Consider the following 17823-nt stretch of genomic DNA (forward strand, 5'->3'; position numbering starts at 1 on the left):
ACCAGGGTAATGCTTGCATGAAGAAGCTATGCTGCTATGTTCAATCCAATGACACTTAATTTTTAATCTAATACTTCCAGTAAGTAAAAGAAATATTAAATAGTGAATTTGCTAAATAAATATTAGAAATTAAATGTTGTGTTGTAAACATAATAAAAAGAATAAAACAATTTAGTAATTATTAAAAAGAAGAAGTTATGCTGCTCCAAATTTCCTGTCCTTGCCACACTTCTGCTACTACAAGCATCTACAAAATTATTTCAGTGTCACTTTCTGATTTAAACACCTGCATTCCCCTACCTACAGTTTATCAAAGCAAACGGCCATGACCCTTCCCAACTGCCCCAAATTAAGACAAATCACCAAATGACCAGAAATCACAAAAGATTTGACAATCCTCAAGATGTTTAGAAGAATAAACTTTGGGGGGATGGCTTTCCCCTTCTAAATTCAGCACTGTCCCAATGAGATGGAAGGAAAGCGGGACAAAAATGAATTTGTTTTGAAATAGGTCCTTCTCTTCCCACTTATGGGGAAACAGGATCAAGTGCAGAGAAGTTCGGTGTGGATGTGGAAGGGCTCTCCTCTCTCAAATGGGACAAATACTCTCAATGGAACAGCCACAGGAGGCCCCCTGGTGGCACCAGGGCTTTGCCCAGGTTCAGCATCCCAACCCATTCAACAGCGCCACCATCTTCTCTAAGCCAGCTCTTAACAAGAATACTTAGCCTTCTTTCTCCTTAGTCTGATCATTTCATAAATTAGGGAAATGAAAAAAAAAAGTGTCACTTAAAAAAGATATCCCCCTCAAGAAATCCAAGGTTGATAAGAAATGAATTTAAAAATTAATGCTTTTTATTTCTGTGCCAAGGAAGGTTTGAGAAGAGTGCAGTCATGTGGAGAATGACCTTGGCTGTACAGACTACGCCAGAGAGAAAAGAAGATGGGTCATGGAAAGAATGATGAGTGCAAATTCCATCTCAGTTTGGGAGTCTTCTCTCACCCACCCTGCATTCTGACACGGCAGGCAGAGTCCTGGCTCCACGTGAGCACAGCTTTAGTCCGGGCTGGTGCTCTGCGCTGTCACTCACCTGTGCCATTGGCCAAGCCACTGTGGCTCGGGTTCTTGACGGGCTGGTGGTGCCGGCTGCTAGTACCGGGGCTCTGCTCGCCGGCTGCTGTGGCTGGTCTGGCTGAACCACTTGAATGTCTGTGCGTCCTGCAGGTTCAAAATATAAAACAGACATAAGTTACCATGAAGAAGAAAGAACTGTGCCCCCACCTAAGTCACCGTATTTCCTCTCTCACTATTTATGGGAAATAAGCCCTGTAATAGTCCTTCTGGTCTTTGACTTGACAGAAGCTGGCCCCAAACGGAGAAACTCAGGTAAGCTTCCTTCTTGGTAAAAAGTACAGAAGGTAACTTCGGGTAAATTTTTCTACTTGAAGTAAACAAATCCAGAGTGAATTGCCCCTACATCTGAAATAACTGGCAAAATATCCTGTGACCATCACATTATTTTTATTGGGCTTGACCGTAAGAAGTAAACAAGAAAATCACTGGACGGGCTACAGACAACATATTTCTCCCATTAGCCAAAAAAGCAGCCCCAAACTTATCCAAATCCATTTGCTCTATAGCTAGAAACATGCCTGCCTTGGGAATAAATGCTAGGGGCGTTAGACAACTTCAACCAATGTGCATGTTGCCATGTTTTACCTAGAAGAGGTGACTCAACAGTCTATGCAAGTAAATAAGGAACAAAGCAGAGAGGGATCTGTACAGGAAAAGTGGTGGAATTCAGCAACAGAGACTGTCTGACATCTTCAGAGAACACAAGGCAACAGGCAGTATGTGTTTCCACAGTCTTGTCATAGCTTGACTTCCTTCACCCAATGAAAATGACTGAGCTTCCCTGCCCTTCAGTTTCCGTTTTGTCAAAGGAGATTATTCTACTACTCCATCATTACATGCAACTTTTCAACAGTGAGAGGATTTCTATACTGCCCAGGGAAGAAAAGACCATCTCTGTCAAGGCAGAGAAACAGAGGTCCAGGGAACAATTTATAACCACGGGACAAGGGGCAGTGAGAATACCACTTACAAAAAGTGTGGAAGCAAGGATGATGCTGAAGCTGAAGCTCCAATACTTGGGCCACCTGATAGGAAGAACTGACTCATTGGAAAAGACGCTGATGCTGGGAAAGATTGAAGGCAGGAGGAGAAGGGGACGACAGAGGATGAGATGGTTGGATGGCATCACCGACTTGATGGACATGAGTTTGAGCAGGCTCCAGGAGCTGGTGATGGACAAGGAAACCTGGTGTGCTGCAGTTCATGGCGTTGCAAACAGTCGGAAACAACTGAACAACTGAACTGAACTGAAGGATGAAGGATGTATTTAATATGCACTGGGCTGGAATATCAGGTTCCAGGTACCTGTGGTATGCTGTACATTTTGCACACATTATCTCATTCAACATGGCAACCCCAGAGGTCGCCTACTATTATTATGTCCATTTTACAGGTGAGAAAAGAGACACCAAGAAAGTGAGCAATGGAGAAGAGGTTTGAATCTAGGTACTCTAAGATTGAGAACCCACACTCTCTGGTTGGAGGCTGGAGTGGGGGTGGGGGGAAGCCTGAACTTAAGTTGAATCCCTTTCGGGCTATTCATGGGTCACTCGCCCAATGGTGAGATGAAAACCTTGAACAGAAAGCTCACCCATGGGAAGGCTCCACACCCACCAGAACACCTCTGTTGGTGAGACATTCTGGCCCAGGATGTTGGGAAAAACTTGCAGTACAACAAACTCAGAGATTCCCAAGGGAAGGAAGTGGCCCCATGACTACCTTCTCCAACATGATGGGTACACACTCAAATGTTTACAATGATTGTCTTTGGACGCTGGGAATATGGATGTTTCCTTTTGTGCTTTCCTAGGTTTTTCTGATTTTCTTCATTAAACTTGCCTACTTTTGAGGGAGGAAGAAACACAATTATTTAAAAAGTTTTTCTTGGGCCAAAACTACAAAAAAAAAAAAAGAAGAAGAAAAAAGCAACCTAGCAAACCCTGCAGTCCTTGGTACCTAAGACTGCGTGGCAGTTAAAAATGGACAGGAGAGCACAACTGAGCTACGGAAATAAAGATTTAATTTGGACTGTTTTTCCATCTTATTTTTCCCTGAGCTAATTTCATAAATCAAAGCTGTCAGCCACACCTCAGTCAAGAAAAATATTTCAGAGTCCCTACTCCATGGGAAGGAATATTAGCATTGAGCATTTTACCACAAGTCCTCATCGAAAGCAGGAGTGCAGACTAGTTCCAGAGGGGAAGATGGTCGTTAGCTGCTGGTGAATGTGTGTGTATGTGTTGGGGGCTGAGAGCTTGAGAGAGATCAAATTGGTTAATAGAAGGTTTATTTCAGCCAAGAATCCCCTTAAAAGGACAAAAGAAAAAAGCCTCTGTGATTGGGTGCTCAGAGCCCACAGCAGAGGGCTGGACCCTCCAGGCGGGGCAGCCGCGTGGGGCAGCACAGAGAACAAGACACCGGCCGCGTCACACGCACGGCCGCTGGCAGGCCTGTGACTCCTTCCAGCCCCCTGGGCTCCTTGACCCTCTGCAGGGCAGCTGGGCATGACAGCAGGGCGGGTCCTGCTACTCTCCTGGCCCCTCCCTCCCTTCCCCGAAAGGGCGTGTGGTTGGAGTTGAGAGAGAACACTTTCAGAAATGTTCAACCACTAATGACAGCAGCACACCCTGAATGACAGGCTGGAGCAACGCTGGGATTAGCCATAAACCAGGGGCAGCTGGGACCACTTTGCCTGAATTGCTGCCTCCTTGCCCATGGCCCATGGCCACCCCGCTACCCGCCCACCACACACACACACACACATGCACACAAGGCCATCCCACTACCCGCCCACCACACACACATGCACGCATACACACAGACACACACACAGACACACACACACACACACAAGGCCATCCCACTACCCGCCCACCACACACACATGCACGCATACACACAGACACACACACAGACACAGACACACACACAAGGCCATCCCACTACCCGCCCACCATACACATACACACGCATACACACAGACACACACACATACCCTTCCCCCAAACACACACCCTTATACACACACACACACACACACTTCCCCCAGATTCTTCCCTTGCCCTAAGTCTGGAGCTTCCACTTTTCCCCTCTTGAATTATCTTTAAAATAAGACTCTTAGAAAGAAGAGAAGGCCTGAACATTTGAGGAAAATCTTCTCTTTAGCAGTTGCTTCTTTGGGAGGATTCAGTTCAGTTCAGTTCAGTTGCTCAGTCGTGTCTGACTCTTTGTGACCGCATGGACTGCAGCAAACCAGACTTCCCTGTCCATCAGCAACTCCCAGAGCCTGCTCAAACTCATGGGAGGACTCACCCAACCTTTAAAAGATGGGACTGTGTCGTGATTAAAAAGCTGGCCCAAATGCTGAAACCACACACCATAAGCCAAAATAGTACCAGGACGCACGTGGGGTGATGGGGTGGAAATGAGCTGGGCTCCACCACAGGCAGCCTGGCTTCGGCTCTGCCAATGACTTCAACCTTGGCCTGATCCCTCCGCCATTTTGGGGGCGGGAGGGAACAGCTATGCAGACCCTGGGGCAGTCAAAAGGCGGCAGAACAGCAAAACTCCACAAATGGTTTTGAGTCCTCTAGTTACCGAGATTCAGCTCTCACTACAGTATGTGCTTTCTCAGAATGCTGGTGTGAACTTACCTAAGTTCCTCTCTCAGGTCAGAAACTAAGGCCTCCCTAAGGAATACCAGTCAAGGTCCGGGTCGGAGGATTCTCTCTCCATGCTCCAGAAAACGATCTGATGCAAGTGAGGCCCCCAGGAACGGGCTCCTCGCTGTCCCTTGTCATTCAAGCTTTGACGTTCAGTGCTGGCCTCGGTCCTCAGCTAACCCTGAGAGCCACAGCCTCAAATGCTGTGAGATATTTGGCACTGTCCTTCATGAAAGCCAGTAACTTGAATTCAATCATTATTTTCTGACCTATTAGGCTGTGTTCTAGATCTACCAACAAAATTAAGAGTCCCTGACCTCAAGGACCTACATGTTAGGGGAAAGGCAGTGATCGATAATCCTGCTCAGACACAAACTTGCATCACTCTCTATGATGCTGGTGTGTGGGAGTCACTGGCCAGTGAGTGAGCCTGGCGGGTAACTTAGCACTGTCACCCAGGGCAGCTTTGTTGATCCTCATCACATATGCAATAGTTTATGTGGAGCAATTAAACAAAACTTTGTTTAAAAAAAAAAAAAGGCAGCCTTACTATTGGTAATGTAAATTAAAACAAAATGAAGAGTCAAAAGAAGTAACAGCTCACAAGACACAAAAACAAAAGTTTCTGCTAAATTAAAAAATGAAATTCAAAATTTGGTGGTGGCTCAGAACTTGGGATTGGTAAGTCTATCATATCCCTTATGAGGAAATGGATTTAAAAAGCACTCCATTAAAATTCAAAACTTCTGCCCTTCCAAAAACACTATCAGGAAAATGAAAAGCTAATCCCTAAACTGGGAAAAATTATTTCTAAAATATGTATCTGATAAAGGATTTCTATCTAGTATAAGAAAAAACTTTCAAAACTCAATAATAAAAAGAATAAACCAACAAAACTAACCAAAAAGCTTTAAAAGAGAAGATCTACAAACGGCAAATAAACACATGAGAAACGCTCAACATCAATAGTCATTAGGAAAATGCAAATTAAAACCACAGTGAGATACCATCACACAACTATACAAACAGAAAAAGTAAAAACAAAACAAAAAAGCCTCACACACACAAACAAAAACAAAACAAAAAAATCTGACAGTAAACAGTGTTAGTAAGAACACAAAGCAACCAGGTCTCTTAAATACTGCTGAAGGGAATGCAATGTGGTACTATCATTTTGGAAAAGTCTGGCAGTTTCTTATAAAGTTAAACATGCACTTAGTGTACCAACCAGCAATCCTACGCCTAGGTATTTATGCAAGAGAAAAGAAAACATGTTTATACAAAACTTGTAGGCAAACTATTTTGGGTGACGATTCATAATTTTCAAAACCATAAACAACCCAAATCGGTGAATGAACAGACTGAATGTGGTACATCAACACAGTGAAACACTACTCAGCAAACAAAAGGAATGAACTACTGATGATGAAACAACATAGATGAATCACAAATGAATTATTCGAAGCAGAAGGAGACAGACACAAAAGGTTACAGAGTGTATCATTCCATTTTTATGACACTTAAGAAAAGGTAAAACTGCAGGGACAGGAAACAATTAGTATCTGCCAGTATCTGGAGAAAGCAGCAGGGGCTGACTGCAAAGGGACAAGAGGGAACTTTTGGGGGAAATGAAACATTCTGTATCTTGATTTATGGTGGTGGTTACCAGACTCTATGGGCTTCCAGGTGGCAGAGTGGTAAAGAATCCACCTGCCACTGCAGGAGATGCAAGAGACATGGTTTCAATCCCTAGGTGAGGAAGATCTCCTGGAGAAGGAAATGGCAACCCACTCCAGTATTCTCGCGTGGAAAACCCCATGGAGAGAGGAGCCTAGAGGGCTACCGTCCACAGGGTAAGAAGAGTTTCAGGCACAGCTGAGTGACTGAGAACACACCAGACTCTATACTTCTGTCAAAACCCACAGAACTGTACATTGCATAGGGTGTGTGTTACTGTATGCAAATTATACCTCCACAGACCCATCTTCATTTTAAAAAGCAATCTGTGTGTTTCAGTCACTGAGAAAACAACCCATCACATGAGAAAAGTTTTTACAGTAATCGAATAGTTTTAAAAAAAAACTTAGGTATGGTATGAGGATATTTGTGTGTTAGTCACTCAGTCACATCCAACTCTTTGTGATCCCATGGACTATAGCCCGCCATGCTCCTCTGTCCATGGGATTTTCCATGTAAGAATACTGGAGAGAGTCATCATGTCATTTCCTTCTCTAGGGGATCTGCCCCACCCCAAAAAACACCCAGAAAACAAGAACCTTGAAAGGAATATGATTCAGGCAATACTCAGAACTCTACAAACACCCTGTATTAATAAATACGGGGATTCTTCAATGCCCGAGGACATATCTCTTCTAAATGTCAAGAATTCGTGGCAAACCAGATACTGGGTGCCAAGCATATTTTTCTATCTTGGTAAAAAAGGCCAAGAATACTACAGGGAAGTTCTTTGACCTCAGAATTCAAGCCCATTAGCTCAGCAAAAGAGAAGTTTCTGGGTAGAACCACTGATAGTGGGGTTTTTCCTCCCTTTATATTTATTAAAGGAAAAAAAAAAAACCAGACACAGAAGTTAAATTGCCTGAATAACTTAAAACTGTTCTCACATCCCAATCCAGGGAATTGATTTTTGCCTAGATGACTAGAAGCAAAAGGGTGGCCATCCTGCCCCTCTTCCAAGTCCTCTTAACTGGGCATTGTCTTTTAATAGCAGCATGGAAACAAAACTGAGTGAGGCCGGGCCGGTTTCCAGTAAAAGAATCAGCAAAAAAAAAAAAAAAAAAAAACAGTCACTTAAAATAGAATCATGGAGGGAAAAATGGGAAGCAGTGATGGGAAAAGAAATGGTTTCCATCATTCAGAGAGGCGTCACTAAGCGAACCTGCTCCCACCTACATGCAGCCTCCTCAATTCTTCCTGTTCGTTCAAATGTGGACAAGGGTGGGGGGGAATGGGAGGGGGATAAAAAGGGGAGGTGAAAAGGGAAAGGCGCAATTAAGAGTTAAAAATGGGACCACTGGAATCATTCTGAGGGTAATTTACGGCTCCATTCCACACCCTACCTCTGGCTGCCAGCCTCAGAAATGACAGGAAAGGTAAAAATAAAACAACTGCCAAGTCCATTCTACATGACAGAAAGACAAGTGATTTACTTCTGCCCAATCTGGAGAACAGAGAAACATTCTCAATAGTAGCAGCTTTCTGAGACTGAAAAATTCACTTTAAGAGAGATTATATACTACATTTTGACTCATCTCATTCCAGGCTGTATGTTGGGCTTCTAGCGGAAGCAGACAGTGTCTCATTCCATCCCACCCACTTGGGGCAGCAGGGAATGACCTGGGGTCCCCTGAACACAGAAGGCAGCCCCTCACTTATTTGTCCCATGTCCTGAGATGGTACAAGCGCACAGAACGCTCCAGCAGCTCAGCAGACATGCCCAGTGGGCCATCAACCTCCACTGACACACAGCAGGAAGCTGCAGGGAGCTGACCCTGAACACAGGGCTCCAGCTTCTGCTATAGGGGGGCCAGAAAAGGCTCTTCCACCTTCTTCCCCCTGGCATCACCTCTTGCTTGAACCTGGCCCATCCCAGAGCACCCCTGAGCTATAGCCACAGACCTGAAAGGACCACACGGTATCAGAATGACAATGCCCAGGGCGTTATTTCTAAGCATTCTGACACAACAAATCACAAAGGCAGGGATTCAGTAGGAGGGAGGTACACTCCTAAAAGAAAATGTTCATCAGATATTCCTCCAAACCTCCCTCTAAACTCCTCCCAAGGAAAATTTGGAGCTTTTGCTGATCGACGCCCTGGCATCCTCTTCTCTAGACTCTTTGCCCAGCTGGCTTCTCATTCAAATCCTGCTCTAAATGTCCCTCACCTCCCAGGCTGCACTAAACTCCCTGACTTCTCTGGCACAGCATTCTATCCTTTTCCTTAATGGCTTTTTTATTTTAACTTTTTATTTTGTATTGGGGTATAACCAACTAACAAGTTGTGATAGTTTCAGGTGAACAGCTGAAGGGACTCAGCCTTTCTATTTGTAATTTATGTTTATCTGTTTAACGTCTAACTTCAACAAGGCCCATGAAGGCAGAAGCCATGCCTGTTTAGGTGTAACTTTGTATAACCAGCACCTAACATATGCTTGGCCCCACAGCAGGCACAAAGAAACATTTGCTGAATGAATAAAGACACAAGCTCTCAAGTACAAAAGCATTCTTGGGCCTGTAACCTGTAATATTTCCCATGTTCCTGGCAATCCAGTCACTCCTCACCTCCCTGTCTCCAACCACCTCTTTAAAGAATGGAATCTGTGTCAAGAGATGGAATCCACAAGGTAGTAGGTATTGAGAAGTGTCACAGCTAGTGTCTTCCAAAACAGTTAGCTCTCAACATCATTTAAGAACATTTTCTAGTCTACAAACCAAGGTCTACAAATAAAAATCATTTCATTACACTTTTTTCAAGCCGCACATACTAAAATTGCAAGACAATCTCCACATCTAACCAAATTTTATTTATCATGGTTTCTTTGTTGTTGCTGTTCTAGCTATAATTTTCAAGCACTCTCCAACAGGTAAAGACTAGGCAAGGGATTGAGCTGTGGTACATATACACCATGGAATATTACTCAGCCATTAAAAAGAATTCATTTGAATCAGTTCTAATGAGATGGATGAAACTGGAGCCCATTATACAGAGTGAAGTAAGCCAGAAAGATAAACACCAGTATAGTATACTAACACACATATATGGAATTTAGAAAGATGGTAACGATAACCCTATATGCAAAACAGAAAAAGAGACTCAGATGTATAGAACAGACTTGTGGATTCTGTGGGAGAAGGCGAGGGTGGGATGTTTCAAGAGAACAGCATCGAAACATGTATATTATCTAGGGTAAAACAGATCACCAGCCCAGGTTGGATGCATGAGACAAGTGCTTGGGCCTGGTGCACTGGGAAGACCCAGAGGGATCGGGTGGAGAGGGAGGTGGGAGGGGGGACCGGGATGGGGAATACATGTAAATCCATGGCTAATTCATTTCAATGTATGACAAAAACCACTGCAATGTTGTAAAGTAATTAGCCTCCAACTAATAAAAATAAATGGGAAAAATAAATAAATAAATAAATAAATAAATAAAAAAGACTAGGCAAGGGATTGAACATGGGAATTAAGAGAGATACCTTGTGTGGCAGGAATATTTTCTAAAATGCCCCTCCTCCCAAAGACACCCCACCTCAAAGCATAAAACCAGGGAATATGATGACATATCACACAACCCAAATTCCTGCTGAGTACGTGGCCTCACTCAAGTTAGAGGGCTTTATAGAGAGATGGCAATGCCCTGTGGAATCAGTGCTCATCTCACAGGGATGCCATTTCTGTGATTCAAATATCTTTCATGAGACACACACTCCTGACATTCAACCATCATTTGGGGATATGAACAGTTATCTATATGTGGGCCATCACTGTTCTCAGAGGGTGAGTAAGTAACACTCTCTCCTGGTACAGTTCAGGAACATGGACGTTACTACACATGCTTTTTCCAAATAAGATGTATTTACGTGTCAGCTTATCTCTGATTCCAATGCTAACCATCGAAGTTGTAAGGACTTGAACAATCCAAGAAAAGGGTTCAAAGTGGAAGTATCAATCATGAAGAATAAATAAAACAGGAGGAGCAGAGACTTCCCTGGTGGTCCAGTGGTTGGGACTCCATGCTTCTACTGCAGGGTGCGTGGGTTGGATCACTGATTGGAGAACTAGGATCCAGCGAGCCTCGGCCAAAAAAAAAAACAAAACAGGGGAAACCCACCACACTCTTGGTGGTCTCGCTAAGCTTTAGAAAGACAAGGCTGTCCTGATAAAAAGTCTCCCCTGTACCCTGTGCCCCTGAAACCATCACTTCTCAGGGAGTTGAGGTGCCAAGGAATGTAAACCGGTAGCAAGACCCACCCTGAAGTCCTGGCAAGTGAGAAGCAGGAACACAAGACTCTTTCAACTCAACAAGGAGTCACTGAGCTGCTGCTACGTGCAGCAGAACACTATTCGGGGCCCTGGCGGGGACACAAAGATGCATGAGGCCCAGATGAGCTCGGCTGAGAGCTCCCCCGGTACCCCTCCCCACCTTCAAAATAAGAGCGCTGTAGATGGGAGAGAACATAAAACAACTCCTCAGGAGTCCCCATTTCATCACTCTTCTCTACATGTAAAGCGAAACTGTAGGGTGTGATTTCAAATAAAGATTTTGCTTACCTTTTTTGAAGGAAAAAATTTTAAAGAGAAAGAACAAAACCAACCATATCCTCATCTCCCCTTCTCTTTCACCAAACATCAGTGATTCACACCATCTCCTACTCTAGACTTTCACTAATCTCATGTTAAAAAGTGCTGTCAATTTCTCATTTGAAAGTTGTACCTTCAAAGGCCATTTATGAACACACAAAATAGACCCGACACATAGATGTGCCATGAAAGTCCAAGACACATCCCCGTCCAAACAGAAAATCTTCAGACAGGGAGCCAGGGAAGAAATTCTTCTCTCTATGCCGTTAGGTGCAGAATTTCACACTCCATTATCAAATCATCCATGAGCCAAAGATACCTTCAACTCATAAAGACAAAGAAAAGGCAGGCCAAACACTGGCTCAAAGTGGCAAGTTAGCTTAGCAAAGATAGACAAAGAAAGCAGAACAGACAGCACTTAAAAGGCAAGAGGATGAAAAGATATCATGAATCACAAGAAACAAATGGACCAACCATGACAGTTAAAAGATACAAGGTATTATATTGGTTGGGGTTTGTTTTTCAATCTTTTTTTTTTTAATTGAAGTATTGCTGACATACAAACTATATTAGTTTCAGGTATATTACATAGTCATCTGACATTTATATACAGTTTGAACTGATGTAGATAAAGTCTAGCAATCATCTGTCACCAAAGTGATCACAAAATTATTGACCATATTCCCCACGCTGTACATTATATTCTCATGATTTATTTATTCTATAACCAGAAGTCTGCATCTCTTAATCCCCTTCATCTAGTTCTTCCAATTTGCCATCCTCCTTGTATTGTTTGTTAAAAATCCAGTTCAATAATGTTTCGAGCAACACCATCTAATATATAAGCACCAAAAATGTGGAAACTAAATGGATGCAGAAAATATGACAAGAAAATACAAAACAAAAGGAAGCTGGGGAAGTTATGCTAACACCAAACTAAACAAACTTTTTAAATGATTTTTAAAATTCAGGCAGAATTTACCTATAGTAAAATTCACTCCCTTTCAAGGGTACAGTTAAATGAGTTTTACAAGCATATACAATCATGTTATCACCACCATGATCAAGATATAAAACACTTTCACCGCTGCCCAAAATTTCTTGGTGCCCTTGGTAGTCATTCTCTCCTCTCAATTCCCAATAATTGCTAACAGGATTTCTGTCTCAATCATTTTGCCTCTTCCAGAATGTTACATAAATGGAATCACATAAAATGCAGCCTTTTCTGTCTGGCTTTTTTTAATTTACCATATTAACCATTTTATTTTACTTATTTATTTACTTTTGACCCCACCGCCTGGCTTGCAGGATCTTAGTTCCCTGACCAGGAATTGAACCTGGCCCCAAAGGCAGTGAGGCTTCCCTGATAGCTCAGTTGGTAAAGAATTCACCTGCAATGCAGGAGACCCCAGTTAATTCCTGGGTCAGGACGATCCCCTGGAGAAGGGAAAGGCTATCCACTCCGGTATTCCGGGCTGGAGAACTCTGTGGACTGTATAGTCCATGGGGTTGCAAAGAGTCGGACATGACTGAGCAACTTTCACTTTCTCTTTCACTTTCCAGGAAGTGAAAGCATGGACTCCTAACCACTGGACTGCCAAGGAAGTCTTTTGTATATCTGGCTTCCTGCATTTAGCATAATTCTTTTTAGAGTCATCCATGCTGTTTAATGCTGTTCCTTTTTATTGTCCAGAACAAATAAAATTTTAAAGGTGCTAGAAAAAGAAAGGATCACAAGATAAAAATTTCAATTCACCCATAAGACATATTTCAAACTTGCACAGTGGGTCCAAGAATAAAACCTTTAAATACACAAAGCAGAAATTCTTGGATACAACCTAGTCCCACCTATTAACTGCCATCACCTCCTCCTATTTTCCCATCATCCCCTCCACACCAGCCAGACTGGCCTCCTCCAACTCCAAAGGCCCACTCCCAGCTGGGTTCCTTGGCAAAAGCCACTCCTCTGTCAAAAAGTCTTCCCTGACAACAGAGCCTCATGGAGAAATCCCTCACCTTCTTCAAGGCTTTGCTTACAGGTCACCTTCTTAACCATACCTCTCTCAACTGCATTATTTCATAGTGCATCCTGTTGCTATGTAATGAGTCCGCAAGATCAAACCTGCAGACAAGGTCAGCTGGGCCTTTGCGGCTGTAATTTTGGCAGAAATGGTAGGGAGCGGATGCTAGAATGAAGTGAACTAATACATAAATAGGAATAAGGATGGGAGACTCAGAATATTGAGACTAGTATTTTCGCTAGATTTTCAATACGGTTTGGGTGCATAACAACTTCAGGAAATCCTGTGATGTATTCTGTGCTTTAGTCCTGTGACTATTTTTACCTAATGCAAAGTGAAAAACCTAAATTAGAATTGTTCCAGTGTATAAAAAGTCATTCTATTTAGGTTATTGAGTATGCCATCATAAAGACAGTCGCTAAACTAAACCCTAAATCTCCACTTCCACAGACCTTCGCGCTTTTGAAAGGAGACAACCAGGGCCAACAGACTCCTAAAGGAAACGTCTAACCTCATCACACCAAACCACAGCCACAAACACCATGGCTTCGGCAGTCCTTTTCCCCGCCATCCACATCTGTTCAAAGCATTTGCAGTCAGTTCTGTTCCAATCTTCGATCATCACACACCCAAACTGCCCTAGTTCCCATGACTCAAGTCTTTTCTCTGAGATCCATACTCTTTACTGACTTCTCTCTAAACATTTTCCCTTTCGTTGTCTTTTTCTTTTTTTTTTTTAATTATTTATTTATCTGGGTACTCCAGGTCTTAGTTGCAGAATGCAGGTTCTAGTTCCCTGATCAGACTCCTACATCAGGAGTGTGGAGTCTTAGCCATAGGACTACCAGGGAAGTCCCAACTCGTGCCCTTTCAATTACAATTTTCTAGGACTGAGAAGTCCTAGAATCCAGATACAGGTCTCGTTAAAGTAGAAATTTCACCCCTGCCCCCTAAATCATGGAGACCCTTATACTGGTACCATTGTTCAATGTCAGGAATACACTTTGTTGTTCTCTGCATCTCCTCCTACGGATATACTTTGAGAGGAATGACTCTGCCCCAGAGTCACTCAGTACCACTGTTCCACAGGGCCTACTAAGCACCAGTCACGACCATTATGGGGGAAGTCAATTTAAAGTGACAGCTTCAGACTTCCCTGGTGGTCCAGTCACTAAGACTCCACACTCCCAATGCAGGGGCCCCAGGTTTGATCCCTAGTCTGGGAGCTAGATCCCATATGCTGCAACTAAGTGTTTGCATGCTGCAATGGAGCCACTACCTGCAGCCAGTCCTCCACTCCTCTCTCTCCAGTTCCCACATCAATCCTCTTGATCCCTAGGTCCTAGGGACCTGAATCTAGGAATCCTCTAGGTCCCTGAGTCTAACCTCGGCCTCCACTGTGTCAAGACATTCCTACCTTCTTCTGCCTTCTCCTGTGTCCCTTCTCTTACCCCCTCACTACAGGGGCCAGTAGACTCTCCAACAACAAGGTAGTTAGGTTCTGGAAGCAGTTTATTGTTTTAGTTGCTAAGTCATGTCCAACTCTTTTGCAACCCCATGGACGGTAGCCTTCCAGGCTCCTCTGTCCATGAGATTTCCCAGGCAGGAATACTGGAGTGGGTTGCTATTTCTTTCTCCAGGGGATCTTCCCAACCCAGGGACCGAACCTGTGTTTCCTGCATTAGCAGGCGGGTTCTTTACCACTAGTGTCACATGGGAAGCCCAAATGAATGAGTATGTGCTGTATGCAAATAAAATTTTATTTACAAAAAGAAGTGGTCAAGAGGATAAGAAGACAAGACTCAGACTGGAAGAAAATATTTGTAAAAACATATCCTGATAAAAGACTGTTATCCAAAATATACAAAGAATTCTTAAAACTCAACAACAAGAAAAGGAAAAATCTGATTTAAAAAATGGGCAAAAGGCCTGAACAGACACCTCACCAGAAAAGATATATAGATGGCAAACGAGTATATGAAAAGATGCTCTACACTGTATGTCATTAGAGAAATGCAAATAACATGACATGCCTGTTAGAAACACCAAAATCTAGAACACTGACAATACCAAATGCTGGTGAGGATGTGGAGCAACAGGAACTCTCATCCGTTGCTGGTGGGGATATAAAATGGTAGAGCCATTTTGGAAGACAACTTGGCAATTTGTTACAAAACTAAACGTGCTATTTTGCTCTTAACATACAACCTAGCAATTGCTCTCCTTTGTATTTATCCAAAGGAGTGGAAAACATGTCCACAGAAAAATTTGCACAAGGATGTTTACAGTAGCTTTGTTCAAAATTATCAAAACTCTGAAGCAACCAAGATGTCCCTCAGTAGGTGAATGGATAAATAAACTGTGGTATGTCCAGATGATGAAATATTATTTCAGTCAATTCAGTTCAGTCGCTCAGTTGTGTCCAACTCTTTGCGACCCCATGGACTGCAGCATGCCAGGCATCCCTGTCCACCACTAACTTCTGGAGTTTACTCAAACTCATATCCATTGAGTCAGTGATGCCATCCAATCATCTCATCCTCTGCTGTCCCCTTCTCCTCCCGCCTTCAATCTTTCCCAGCATCAGGATCTTTTCAAATGAGTCAGTTTCTCACATCAGGTGGCCAAAGTATTGGAGCTTCAGCTTCAGCATCAGTCCTTCCAATGAATATTTAGGACTGATTTCCTTTAGGAAGAACTGGTTGGATCTCTTTGCAAGAGTCCAAGGGACTCTCAAGAGTTTTCTCCAACACCACAGTTCAAAAGCATCAATTCTTCGGCACTCAGCTTTCTTTAGAGTCCAACTCTCACATCCATACATGACTACTGGAAAAACCAAAGCTTTAACTAGATGGACCTTTGCTGGCAATAATGTCTCTGCTTTTTAATATGCTATCTAGGTTGTTCATAACTTTTTTCCAAGGAGCAAGCATCTTTTAATTTCATGGCAGCAGTCACTATCTGCCATGATTTTGGAACCCCAAAACATAAAGTCTGTCACTGTTTCCACTGTTTCCCCATCTATTTGTCATGAAATGATGGGACCAGAAATATTATTTAGTTCTAAAAAACAAATGAGCTATCAAACCATGAAGGGACACAGAGGAACCTCAGATGCACTAAGTGAAGGGCTACAATCTGAGCTACAAATTTTATTATTTCAGTTAGATGACATTCTAGAAAAGGCAAAACTACATAGACAGTAAAAAAATCAATGGTTAACAGGGAGAGAGGGATGAACAGACAGAAAACAGGAGATCTTTAGAGCACTGAAACTATTTTGTATAATGCTATAATGGTGGATGCATGTCACTATAGTGATAGTGATAGTGATAGTGATAGTGATAGTGATAGTGATAATGATAGTGAAGTTGCTCAGTCGTGTCCGACTCTTTGTGACCCCATGGACTGGGGTCTACCAGGCTCCTCCGTCCACGGGATTCTCCAGGCAAGAATACTGGAGTGGGTTGCCATTTCCTTCTCCAGGGGATCTTCCCGACCCAGGGATCGAACCCAGGTCTCCCGCATTGGAAGCAGAAGCTTTTAACCTCTGAGCCACCAGGGAAGCATGTCACTATACCTGTGTCAAAATCATAAAGTACACAACACCAAGAGCGAACCCTAATATAATCTATGGACACTGGGAGATCAAGTCTCTCATTATCATTTGGGATGATGATGTGTCAGTGTAGGTTCAATGACTGCAGCAACACGAACCACTCTAATGTGGGGTGCTGACGGCATGCTCCCCGCTGTGGGAGGCTGTGTGTATGTGGTAGGCGGGAAATCTCTGTATTTGCTGCTCAGCGTTGCTGTGAACCAAACACTGCTCTAAACAAACAAACAAGTGGCAGCCTGGATTTGACCTGCAGACCATGGCTGCCTTCAGCTATCATCCTGAATATCTTGTGTCAACATTACCAAATGACTAATAAGTCCAAATGTGCCAAGTTCTCTTATTCTCAATTGCCTTTGCCCACACTGTTCCCTCAGCCTGAGCGACGTCCCTTTCCCCCACATCACTGGTCTGCAAACTCTTTAAAAGTACAGATCAAACGTGTGAGGTCTTCCCGTATTATCCCCTGGTGGATTTAGGTAAACTCTCCACTAGCTTTGCTCACCACCACCATGGGGTCCATCACACTGCCCTGGAACTGTCTCTTCTGTCTGTCTCCCACCAGATGCCAGTCCTCAATGTCAAGGGTCATGACTTTTTTATCTTTTTATCTACAACCCAGCTCACAGCCTGGCATTCATGTGTGTGGAACAAATACTGCCTCCAACAAAAACTACCTCCAATAAAAACTACCTCCAATAAAGATCAGTGAGATAATGGATCTGAATAAACAAACCTTCAATAGGGAATTCCCTGCTGGTCTAGTGGTTAAGACTCTGTGCTTCCACTGCCAGAAACCTGAGTTCAACCCTTGGTCAGGGAACTAAGATCCCACAAGCCACATGGCACAGCCAAAAAAAAACAAAAGCAAAACCCCAAAACAAAAAAAAGTACAATAATGCATAATGCATAGTTTTAATCAGTGCAGAATTAATAAATTAACATATAAATAAAAGTGTACTTCATCTCAATGATGACTTTTCAGTGTCTGGCTTTGAGAATGCAGGGTAGCTCTTGCCCACGGTCTCAATCCTATTCCTTATATGCCATCTACTCAGAAGAGAGCC

The 17823-nt window shown here is 43.2% G+C and overlaps 1 protein-coding gene across 1 annotated transcript in view; it reads right to left on the bottom strand.

Moving 5' to 3' along the window:
- WWP2 (WW domain containing E3 ubiquitin protein ligase 2) overlaps positions 1-17823 on the bottom strand; it is a 142491-nt gene that overhangs the window by 59510 nt on the left and 65158 nt on the right. Inside the window, exon 7 of the mRNA XM_020870212.2 lies at positions 1092-1219. Coding sequence (XP_020725871.2) covers positions 1092-1219 — 128 coding nt within the window. The remainder of the gene's footprint in view (positions 1-1091; positions 1220-17823) is intronic.

Source organism: Odocoileus virginianus, chromosome 20 (genome assembly GCF_023699985.2).
Source record: "Odocoileus virginianus isolate 20LAN1187 ecotype Illinois chromosome 20, Ovbor_1.2, whole genome shotgun sequence".
NCBI lineage: Eukaryota > Metazoa > Chordata > Mammalia > Artiodactyla > Cervidae > Odocoileus > Odocoileus virginianus.